At 42.3% G+C, this 12,684-nt stretch overlaps 1 protein-coding gene across 1 annotated transcript in view; it reads left to right on the forward strand.

Moving 5' to 3' along the window:
• LOC122815199 (serine/threonine-protein kinase WNK1-like) overlaps positions 1-12,684 on the forward strand; it is a 3,137,204-nt gene that overhangs the window by 2,372,358 nt on the left and 752,162 nt on the right. Inside the window, exon 15 of the mRNA XM_044087493.1 lies at positions 10,293-10,360. Within this exon, the coding sequence (XP_043943428.1) occupies positions 10,293-10,360 (68 nt within the window). The remainder of the gene's footprint in view (positions 1-10,292; positions 10,361-12,684) is intronic.

Below are 12,684 nucleotides of genomic sequence, written 5' to 3' on the forward strand. Positions count from 1 at the left end.
TATATTGCATTGCTTGTATATGTATATAAGCATTATTTATGTATTGCCTTCCTTTTGGGGGCACCTGACATCTGGGGCAAGAAAGACTGAAGAACATGGCGTCGGCTGTGTCTTTATATACTCTGGCCTCACTGACGTCAGAAGAGTAAGCGACGACAACCGACGCCGGACCAAGACTTTGGAATTCGGCCGACCGAGGGACCGCCTGACGGCTGAAAACCCATCTGTGATTACTGCAGCTGTATTAGCACTCGAACATCTACATTTATGGTAGGTACAAAACTGTACTTTGCAGTCATTACATTTGGGTAATCTGCTGGCAGGTTGCCCTCAGTCGGCCTGATTAACAAAGTCTTGGGTTCTGCGTCAGTTGCTGTCCCTTCTTCCATGATGTCAGGTCGTCAGGGGTATAAAACATGCAGCAGATGCCATTACATTAGTCTTTCTTGCCACGCGGTGCCCGAAGCAGAAGCAGTTCACAAATGCCGGTCGGCCAACTCCTGAAATTTTCGTTTTCGAGTTTCAGATCCGAAGTCTTCAACTAAAAAGCTAAGTACCCCATTGGGGAAACTTTTTCTTGCTCCTTACCGATGTCAGTAAAAGTTAATAATTGCATTACTTGTGGGAAGCAAATACCTCATAAGAATTTCCATTTGTACTGTATTCCTTGCCTAGGCCCTGACCACGACGTACCTTGCTGTCAGTTTTGTGCTTTATTTAATCAACACACTATCAAACGTCGGTACATTTTTTCATCTAAATATTTTGGCTCATGCCTTAATTATCCAGAAATGTCATCTGTTAGTAATCCAACTACCGGAATACCTAAAAAAACGCAAAGGAAAAGACAGAGGCCATTGAGGTCCAAAACTGCCAAAGACGCTTCTCCTAAGCCAGTTCGCCAGTACTCAGTGAGGTGCTTTCGTAGCCCCTGATACCCACTACTTCTGATTCGCAGGCCTCTACTGAGACCCATTCGGAGTCCAAGATGCTTCAATTATGGAACCCGTGGATGTCTCTACCTTGGATGGGTCCGGAGCCACTGTGTAGGCAGCGGCTTCTGAGGGAGTTTTCAGGCCTACAGATTTGTATATTAGACCGACGCTATCTTCAAAACTAAGGCCAAAATCTCGACCTATGTCTAAAAAACCGATGCCTAGGCCATGTGTGCAGGCCCCTATGCCTAAAACACTAATGATCAAAATGGCTGAACATTTAATTACTCTGATCAGGGCTAGTCAACCCCCCTCTTCTAAGAGGCCTAGGCAAGATGTTGATTATGAATCTTCTGAACAGGATTCTATTTATTCTGACTCTTCTAATGAACAGGAATTGTCTATACCTACTTATGAGGACTCTAATGCAGAAGATTCCATTCCTTCTGCTTCTCCCCCTGAGGATTTTTATTTTGGGAAAACTTTGAATACCTTAAGGGAACATTTCCACTGGGAAAGTCAGGATTTTTCTGAATCTAAAAAGAGACTTAGGGATTTTTTTCTTCTTCCTCAGCATAGGCCTTTGGCTATACCTCCTGTTCTAGACATTGTTGATGATGTTTTTTTCAGAATCTAGTATGACTTCTGATTCTCTGCCTCTGGCTCCTTGTACGCCAGACAGATACTACAGGGTTCCCGATTCCCACAAGTTCCTTTTCAAAAATCCTGTTGCAGATCCTGAAACCATTTCTCAGGGTCCCAAGGGCCATTAAGGCTTCCTCTGCTAAAAATCCTACCCCTTCTGATAGAGATTCCAGGACGCTGGATAGATGGGGTAAGAAGATTTATACTTCTGCAACCCTGGCAATCAGGGCTTTAAACTGTCAATTTCATATGCTAAAATATCAGCATATCATGGGACTGCTTAAACAGAAAATGATGATTTCTGATTGTGTGGAAAATAAGCATTTACAGGATTTATTGCATTCAGCTGAACAAGTTGGAAAACATACTTGCAATGTGGTTTTGATTCTTTGGAGACCTCTTGCAGGGCTGCTGTAACTGGATCTGTGCTAAGAAGGCATGCTTGGCTCAAAGAGCAAAATCTACCTGATCATGTTAAAGCAAAATTGTTAAATGCTCCTTTACAACAGGACTGTCTCTTTGGTAGCAAGGCTGAAGAAGTTCTAAAAAAGATGGAAGATAAAGCTAAATCTATGCAAACTGTGAAAGATTTCTTACAAATCCAACCTCCAAGATTTAGTAGACACTGGCCTACTAAGAACTGATCCTTTCCAGTTCCTTCGAGAGCCTCTCAAGTCAAACCCAGACATTCCAAAGGCACCAGGTTTCAGTCCCAAGAAACTTTCAGAACAAAACAATGGTGTGCCTCCTATGGTAAGCAGTCTCCATGACTTCCCTTTACACTTACCAAGCACTTACCTTTTAGCTGCCCCTTTGGGGGGAAAACTGGCTCTTCATGCAAGAAACTGGCAACTTATAACCCAGGACAAGTGAATTTTAAATATAGTATCCCAGGGATTCAGATTTCATTTCCACACATTGCCAATTCCAAATGGATGGCCAGACCTGCCCCCAAATCAGTGGGCAGAGGCCTAGAAACAAGTACTTTCCCTCATGAGCATGGGAGCTATTCAGCCAGTACCAGAAGAGGAAAAGGGACAAGGTTTCTATTCAAGACTTTTCCTGGTACCCAGAAAAGACAAATCGTGGCGTCCAATTCTGGACCTATCTACTCTAAACACCTTTTTGGACATTCCAAAATTCAAGATGCTGACTCTTCACCAGTTGCTTCCTATGTTAGGAAAAGATGCGTGGTTGGCAACTCTAGATTTAAAAGAGGCTTACCTGCATATCCCAATCAGGGATTCTTGCAGAAGATACCTTCGCTTCAAAGCAGGCTACTTGCATTACCAGTTCTCTGCACTGCCCTTTGGCTTATCTACTGCGCCCAGGGTCTTTACAAAGTGCCTGGCTCCAATAATTGCATTTTGCAGACAAAGAAATATTCAAATATATCCATACCTGGACGATTGTCTAATTCAGGCAGAAAACAGGGACATTCTTCTAAAACATCTGGCGTTTGTAAAAAGGGTTCTAACTTGTCTAGGATACACTATAAACAAAAAGAAATCACAACTGGTACCCTCTCAAAAAATTACATTCCTGGGTGCAAGCTTGAATACAACTGCCCAGATGGCTTTCCATACGCCAGAAAAGCAAATTCATTTGGTGACTTACTTCAAACAGGTGGCCACAAAAACCCTGCTATCTGCAAGACAAATTCTGCAAGCCTTGGGGTTCATGGCCTCCTGCATTCTTCTAATTCCATATGCAAGACTGCATATGAGGAAACTTCAGTGGTACTTAAAAAGTTTATGGAGTCAATATTGTCACAGCCTGGAAACAATGATTCCTATCATACCTTGCCTGCAACTAGAGTTCCTATGGTGGGCAGAGGCCTGCCACCAAAACAAGGGACTGTCATTCACACCACCCCCTGCCACCCAAACCCTAACTACAGATGCATCAGACTATGCTTGGGGGGCCCATCTGGCAAGGAAGTGCATTCAGGGCAAATGGAGCCCAAATCAAATGCATCTTCATGTCAATCAAAAAGAAATGCTAGCTGTACAGAATGCTCTGACAGCCTTCAAGGACTACCTTCATCCAGGACAATTAATGATAAAGACAGACAACACCACGGTTATGTGGTACATAAACAAGTAGGGGGGTACACACTCCTACCCCCTTTGCAGACTAGCCATGGCATTGTGGAACACTGCTTTGACCTATCAAGTACAACTGCAAGCTCAAATCCTGCCAGGAAAGCTAAATACTCTGGCAGACAAACTAAGCAGAAATCTCATTGACCCATACAAATGGAAACTGGAACCACGGATTTTCAACATTGACACGCAAATGGGGGAGTCCAAACATAGATCTTTTTGCCTCACCCCAGAACTATCAGTTGGACAAATTTTGCACAAGAACTCATCACAAAAAAGCCTGGAAAGTGGATGCTCTGTCCTTCAGCTGGAAAAACCTATCCATCTATGCCTTTCCCTCTCTGCTCTCCAATGTTCTACTAAAAGTCAAACAGAACAAGCCAAAAATGATTTTAATTGCTCCAGACTGGCCTCGCCAACACTGGTACCCACTCCTGCGCAGTGTGTCACACCTTCCACTGTGGCACCTGCCTCAGTCACCCTACTTGCTATCTCAGCAGAACAACCAAACTCTGCACACTCCGCTCCAAACTTTGAATCTTGCAGTGTGGCTAATCACCTAAATTCACCCTTAGCATCCCTCAGCAAACCTGTGATGGATGGCATTTTGGAGGCGAGAAGACCTAGTACTAGAAAGTCTTATGCTGACAAATGGAAAAGATTCTGTGCCTGGAATCAATCTCAAGGGATAAGCACAGCAGTGCCCAACATTCCTCAGATTTTGCAATACTTAACTGAGATGCTTCACAAGGGCCTGGCCTTTTCGTCCATAAAAATCCATGCCTCCGCCATTTCAGCTCATTACTACACAGAACCTCCCCTCTTCTCTCATCTTCTGCTAAAGCAGTGTCTCAGAGGAGCCAAACACTTGAGACCACCCAGGAGAGCTCCAACCCCTGCCTGGGACTTCAGTTTTGTATTGGAGAAGCTCACTCTCCCTCCTTTCGAGCCAGCTGCTACTGCAGACTTACAATTTCTCTCTTGGAAAACAGCTTTCCTTTTAGCAATCACTTCAGCTAGAAGGATTTCCGAATTACAGGCTCTTATGGCAGTGGAGCCTTTCATCAGTATTCATGCGGACAGGGTATCTCTCAGGACCAATCCATCCTTCATGCCTAAGGTGGTATCCAGTGTGGCTCTTAATCAGACCATTCATTTGCCAACTTTCTTTCCCAATCCACAGAATAAGGGGGAGCAGATTCTGCATTCATTGGATGTACACAGACAACTTAGATTTTACAACTGCTGGTGGCATTTGCTGCAGGGGCAGAGGGACAGGCTATTTCAAAGCAAACTATTTCCAAATGGATAAGCCATTGTGTTCGTTTCTGCTACATGCACCATGAAAAAACTATCCCTCAGGGGATCAGATCCCATTCCACCAGGGCTGCATCTACTTCAACAGCCTTTCTCAGAGGTGTTCCTACCAGAGACATTCTAGAAGCTGCTACCTGGAGCTCAGTTCATACTTTAACCAAACATTACCGTTTACCACGTTTCTCTAAATCCAGAGCTGGCTTTGCCACTGCTGTCCTGCAGTGCCTTATAGCTGGTCCTAATGCTGTACAATTCCCTCTACCCAACCATAGCTTTGGGAATCTACCCAAATGTAATGACTGCAACAGTGAAACATGAAGAACATAGTACAATTGTGTACACTTACCATAAATGTAGATGTTCGAGTGTATTCACTTTTGCAGTCCTGGTTACCCTCCCTCCAGCCCCCCCCCCCTTTTTTTCCTCTGGCTATACCTCTACTTTCTTTCGCTATGCTTGAAAGCCCTTTTGGTGTATTTGTTTGTGGTTGGAAGTATATTTCTTGTGTTTTTAATTTTATTTGCTCCCCATTTGGAGGGCACCTGACATCTGGGGCAAGAAAAACTAATTTAATGGCATCGGCTGCATGTTTTATACCCCTGATGACCTGACATCATGGAAGAAGGGACAGCAACCGACTCAGGACCCAAGACTTTGTTAATCAGGCCGACTGAGGGCAACCTGCCAGCAGATTACCCAAATGTAATGACTGCAACAGTGAATACACTCGAACATCTACATTTATGGTAAGTGTACACAACTGTACTTTACTTCTCTACATATTTGAAATTTCATCAATCTTATAACCTCTAGTTTGAAATTCAACTGCCAGTTGTCCCAAACTGGATGTAAAATCATGCTCTTCACATGATAAGCGAGAAATTCTAAAGTCTTGACCTTTCATCACCCGATTGAATGTATATCCAGGATGCATGCTTTGTCGGTGTAAAAAGGATGGACGATAGCATGACTTCCTGTATAATTTAGTGGACGTAGAGTTGCCTGTCTTGCTTATTTGAACATCCAAAAACTCAGTTGAACTGGTTGAGTGTTTAATAGTGAATAGTAAAAAGGTACTAGTTGTATTTAAAAAGGGCAAATAAATCTAGTAATACCTGTTCATCACCTTCCCAAACAAGGAAGAGATCATCGACAAAACGTCGATAAAAACCAATGTGTGAGTTATGTAAGCTCCAAATATGATATTCCCATTCAGCCATAACTATATTTGCATAAGTGTTGGCACAGCTGGTGCCCATAGCAACACCAGCTAATTGCCAATAGCCTACATCATGGAACATGAAAATAATATATTCTAGTACCATGTCGAGCAACATACACAAAAAATCAATACGGGGAAGAGAAATCTTTCCTAATCTAATTAGATAGATCCGTACCATATTTACACCCTCACTATTGGGGATACATGTAAACAAATCACATCTAACGTAACCAACAATCCATCCCCAGAAACAGTCATGGTACTTATTGTATAAATCTTGTAAAAAAAATATTCTGTCTTTTAATACCGCTGGACATTCACTAAGACTATATCCCTAAGTGCCCCATCCAGATATACTGAAATGGGCTCTGTAAGCCATCCATCACCCGCCACTATTGGTCGAAGTGGTGGTTTATGAGAATTCGACAGCCCTGGAGAGTTTGGCTTCATCATCTTCCCTCATTTGGTCGACTCCATTCCTTTCAGGTCCATCAGAGTCCTGGATCAAGTGTGTCTGTGTCGGGGTACCAGTGGTGGAGTTAGGCCAAAGTTTTTGGAGCTGTCACTGCCAGTTGGTTCCTTGGCACTCAGCAGCTCGGTTCAGAGGTCCTCCTCAGGGCCTTCAGGTGTTGGATTTGAGAGGGCTTCTTGCTTTACTTATTTGGCTGACTCTTCGGTTCCATTGGCTGAGTTGGCTTTCAAGGCTGTGGAGAGGGCCTTGGTTGGACCAAAACGTTGTGGTGTGCTCAGAGTGTTTTGTATCTATCCAGACTCCCTCTGAACACTGTACCCTCCTCATCTCATTCTGGTAGACAGGGACAGATGTATCCATTAAGCTTTGAGACTATTTAGCACTCAAGTCCCACATCCAATTCTGAGGCATCTCCCTCGTGAGTCCCAGCGCACATTCCTTGGAAGAGGGCTTGTAAAAGGAAGCAAGTTGACTCCTCTCCTCAGTCTGTCACAGAAGACATCAATTTAGATGAGGGAGAAGGCTAGACAATATTCCCCCCCTACCCCACGTCCAAAAATGTCTCCTCTGGAGACATCCTAGCATTGATGAAACATTGGAGGGGGGACCGAAGCTCCTCCTTCTAAGTCTGTTTCTCAGAGCATTTGGATCCAGCTCTTGAACATCCTGGGTGTTCCCCCTCCTGATGCTTTTAGTTGACCTTACCACTCAAAAAGCCTGGAAGGAGCCTAATGTGGCAGATCCCATCCCAAAAAAGCCAGGCAGAATTTTAGTTGCCTCTAAAGATAGGAAATTTTGGGCCAAAGTTCCCTGCCATAGATGCCACGGTGGTAGCAGCCACTTACAAGGAACTATCTGAGGAGAGTTTCTCCGTCCATCTCCCTAACAGGGAGTCTAGGGCATTGGAGATATTGGGGAAACATTGCCACATTTTCTCTTCTTACACTGAACTATATGGCTCACATGACACATTTCCATAGGGATTTGATAAAGGGCATTTCAAACTGGTGAGTAACTTGCAAGCAGATATCCAAAGAAGTGTTGATTCCCAGTTGTCTACCGTATAGTCATCTTCCATTGCAGCCATGAGACTGTTTTCTAACACAGCAGATGATGCAGCCTGAGCAGCCGGGAATGGCATTACAATGGGTTGTCATGCTTGGATGCAGCTTTACATCTTTGTGGAAAGCGTTAAAACATCTTTCATAAACATGTCATGTGACTGTTACCCTTTGTTTGGATCAAAAGTTAAGGATACACTTACCAGCAAGACCTTGTCTTGCCAATGGAATCCATTTTTCATCCTCTCTGAGATCCTTCTCCAGGAATCAGAGAGGTGGAACAAAAATTGGGGTTCAAAAAAAAATCTCAAGGTTTACACCACAACACTTGTGGGGTTAGGCCTCCCAGAGGCAAAGGTGGAGGCAGTTCCACAGCATGTTGCCCCAGGGACAGAGGCAGTCTGCAAAATCAAGGTTTCCTTGGCCCATTTGAAGAGAAACCTCACCAGCATCCCTGAATGTTTGCTCGACTGCTGCACTCTGGAGGGAGTTGGAGAATGCTTCTCCTTAAACCCTCAAGCCTGGCAAAACATTACTCACGATATGCAGATGCTAAGGATCATTACCAGAGCTTATACAGTACACTTTTTAGAAGCCCCAGGAATAAAATAAAATTGTCAGCATTCCACCCAGTCAGTTGGAGTCTTCAGCAACGGAGGATGATGATTGAGAGTCATCCAGCTGGTCCCCCAAAACCAGTTTGAATCCGGAGTCTACTCAAGTTCTTTTCAGTACCAAAACAGATGGGGGGCCTGAGACAAATTTTGGATCTCAGCGAATTGAATGAATTTATAAAATGGACAAAATTTCAGATCGTCACAATATAGAGTACATTCTACCTCTACTCAGAAAGGACAATTGGATGTGCTCTGTAGAGCTTCAGGATGGCTATCACATAAAGATCCAGCGAGAGTCCAGGAGATTTCTCCATTTCCAGCTTGGAGCTAGTCTCTCTTAATTCAGAGCGCTGCTGTTTGGTCTCACCGCAGCCCCTTGGTGTTTACCAAGGTAATGGCAGCGGTAATAGCTTTTCTCAGGTTTCAAGGGATCCAGGTATTCCCATATCTGGATGACTGGCTTCTAACTGCTACCTCCAGGGTTCTACTTTTAACACATCAATCGTTCCTGCTAACTATCAACCCACCTGGGTATTTCTGTCAACACCAAGAAAAGCAAATTACAACCTACCAAATCTATAGAATTTTTAGGCTGGCTGACAGATACTGTACATGAGATAGCAAAACTTTTCTGAACACAAGTCACATCAAGTAGATCAGTTGCTCTTCAGGCAATAAATCATCCCAGTCACCAGGATGAACTGGTATTACAACTCCTAGGTGTATTGGCTTCCTCGATCTTGATGGTTCTTTTAGCCAGATATCACCTGAGAGCTCTACAATGGACATTAGCTGTACAGTGGTCTCAGAAATTCACCCCCTTCACTATAAAATATGACTCACACAGGACAGTCACTGTGGGCAAACCCTTCTGTCCTCTGGTACCCAAAGCCACAGTGACCACAGACATTTCCCTTCTTAGGTAGGTGGGGCATTTTGAAGGGAGAGCAGTCCAAGAAATGTGGTGACCATTAGAGGCCAACCTTCACATCAATGTCTTGGAGTTAAGAACAGTTCTCCTTACTTTACAGGCACTTCAGGACCATCTACCCAAGGATGGGATTGCCATGCATTCAAGCAACATGTCAGTGGTTTGGTACATCAGCAAACAAGGTGAAAACCAAACATACCTTCATTGACAAGAAGCCATGAGAATCTGGCAGTGGGTGATGTCTTCAAACTGCTTTTTAGTAGGTACCCATATACCTGGAATGTCCAATATTCTGGAGGACAAGTTAAGCAGAATTATACTACTGCCTCACGAGCGGTCTCTCAGTATAACCGTGGCAACAGAGATCTTCAGCCTTAGGGGCCAGCCTTGCTGCGACCTTTTTGCTTCTTACGTGATCAATAAATGCTGAAGTTGCTTTGCCCTCAACAACTCGCACGTTGAACCAAACAAAAAGAGGACAGCACAAATCTATCATTGTGTTAAGTACATAACTTTCATGTATATTACATGTTAGCATGATAATTATGAAATTATCTTTGCTGTTTCTGGGTTTATATAAAACTGTCGCTGTTGGATAAATTAACAGTCTGCAGGGTCAGGCATTCTAATATAGCTGGTGTATGATGACTTGCTAGCCATTGGTATTGAAAACATGTATTCTTCAACCTGAGATCTGCAAAACAAATAGCCAGATTATTATTGATAGACGATATGCTTAACTTTTATTGTGTCACAGGAAAAGAGAGTCGTTCCAGATATGGCAGCTGTGTAAGTTAACACTGTAAGTTGTACTGTGACAGTTGCATACCAGATCAAGATGATTGTACTAGTTAAAAATTGTTTGACTTCTGACTCCTGTATCGAGATAGGTCATTAAGAGAAGTGCTCTTGTAATGCTTCTTGAAGCTAGTCATTCAGTGTTTTTTTGGTAGTAGTACTTTTAATTTTTCTTTCATATTATTGCAGTGGCTCATGAAGATGACTGCTTAAGTGATGTTACTGCTGCTAGAGTTATTAAGCTTGGACGATTCCAGGTAAGTATTGTACTGCTGTAATAAGCAAATAGGTGGCTCATTTGTACTTGATGAAGTTTTTTTATATAAAAACTTTTAATGTTAACACAAACCATGTTCATTAAAAAAATGTAGCACCATGCTTAAAGCATGGCTAGGTTCACCTGTCTTCAAGCTTAGCTTCTCCATTCATGATATCAAGTCTTTGCGCAGGAAAAAAAAACATACCTCTTTCATACTTGTGCAGCATTAGAGGGCCGTATTTTAGATGCATTCAGAGTGATTTGCTAATTGTTTGAGTGTCAGTTCGAGTTTCCCATGGATCGATCTTATAATTTGTTAACTAGGTAGCTAGATTGGTCAACTGACTGTTTACAGCCACAGCTATTGCGCAAACACAGATAAGATGCCTATAGTAGGAAGTAGTGCGTACACATTTCTTATTAAAATGGGTTAGCACTGTAAAATGCTTAAGAAATATAGTAACAGCTGTAAATAAAAAATGTAGTGATAAGGACATAGGATCTCTGTGAACTGTTTATGCAGTAAAGACTTTGGAGGAGTTGCCATTGTATAAGAAATATCCAGCTGTCCCCATCCCCAACTGTCTGAGGTTTTACCTGAAATGCGCATCTTGTGCAGCTGTGCTACTGCAGCTTTGCCATACATAATAATCAGTATTACCCTACTCCATCATCTGCTGTTCTTGTCTGTTTAAAACTGTTAGTTGCTTGATTACATTCTCAGTTTGTGAAAAGTTTCATATTTGCCTGCTTTTTGTAAATATTGAAAATTTCAGCTTTTTCAGTAATGTGAGGAGATGCTTACGAATTATTTGAAAGTAATTACTTTCCTCCTTTAATATTTAGACATGTGTGACTATAGTACAGACCTTTCTGATATCGCTTTTTTAGTATAGGGGCTTTGCACTTTAGTGACAGTTGTAAACTCTGAGTTTCTGTAAGTAGAACTACCAAAACAAGATAAGTTTTTGAAGTCCAAGAAAGACGAAAGAACACACAGAAATCTGAAGAGGATTTCTCGGGATGTATGAGAAGCGTAAAGAGCATAGAAAATGGAGGGGGGGTGTACTATTAATCCAAGTCTGTTAGTGAGAGCTCCTGGGTGGAGGGGGAGGCATCATCTGGGTGACCAGAAGCCCAGACCCCTTCTTGGGAAGGAGGAAGATTTTGCCCCAGTATTACATCTGATGGAAGCTTTTGCTTTGAGAAGCAGGAGGAGGTTTGGTGATGTGCCCTGGCCAGATCACCATATGGAAGTACATGCCTCCTCCACTGCACCCAGGTGTATCTAAAACCAAAGTTTACACTGGAAGGGCAAAAGTTAAAATAAATCGTCAGTGTAATCCTCTCTCCAGATAATTTAATTAGGTAGTGTGTGTGTGTGTGTGTGTGGGGGGGGGGGGGTAGTAGCCTAATGCCAGGATTCTTTGGCTAAAGCATTTTTAACTTCTTGCTGTAATAGAAACTGATTTCCTAATAAGTTGTCACTATATAGAGATGATGCGGCAGAAGCTGTTATTTATATTATTTTCAAATGAGCAAATACTATGCCTCCATTATGGGTAAAGATCTCTGAAGACCCATGGTCATTAAAAATGGCTTTTTATGTATAATATCTGCTTCTGAGATTAAATGCATTTCATCGGAAAAAGACGAAACTGGGGAGGGGGATCACCTACATGGTTTAAAGCAGGACATGGATATATGCATTCTCCACAGCTTCTGCTAGTTCATAGGTTCACATGTATTTACTAGGCTAATGACCACGAGGGCCATTTGAAGCCTAGCCCTTCCTTTTTCACTGTATTACCCAGTGCAGGTCAAAGTACCTAATCAGTTTCTACTGTTGAGCTGTTTCTGATTCACAGAGTTGTATTTTAAGATTATAGTGAATGTATCAGTCCTACATTCTGTTCATTGATGGTAGGTTATCTGAGAAAGTTTTATTTATGTACCTACACCATTTACCCCGGTTGCCTTCCACATCTGTTTGGTTACACATTTTCAGGAAGAGAAAAATCACCTTGATATCTTCCTGTCTTTAGAAGAGGAAAAATTATGAATTAAAGCGTATTGGATCTTTTTTTTTCCACTAGAGAAAATTTTTTTAACACCTTCATTAAACATGATTTTAAAAATGTGACATTAATACATATACAGTAAAAGAAGAGATATATTAATATATTTTTAATTTTTATGCAGTATATATTTTAGGAATTTTCATTCACTTCAACATTACATAAAATGTTCATTTCCTGATAGAGTATCCCTTCACACTTATCCCTCTTTCTTGACAGTGGTATAACAGAGATGGCCTTAAAT

Source organism: Protopterus annectens, chromosome 11.part0 (genome assembly GCF_019279795.1).
Source record: "Protopterus annectens isolate FY-2018-M chromosome 11.part0, PAN1.0, whole genome shotgun sequence".
Lineage (NCBI taxonomy): Eukaryota > Metazoa > Chordata > Ceratodontiformes > Protopteridae > Protopterus > Protopterus annectens.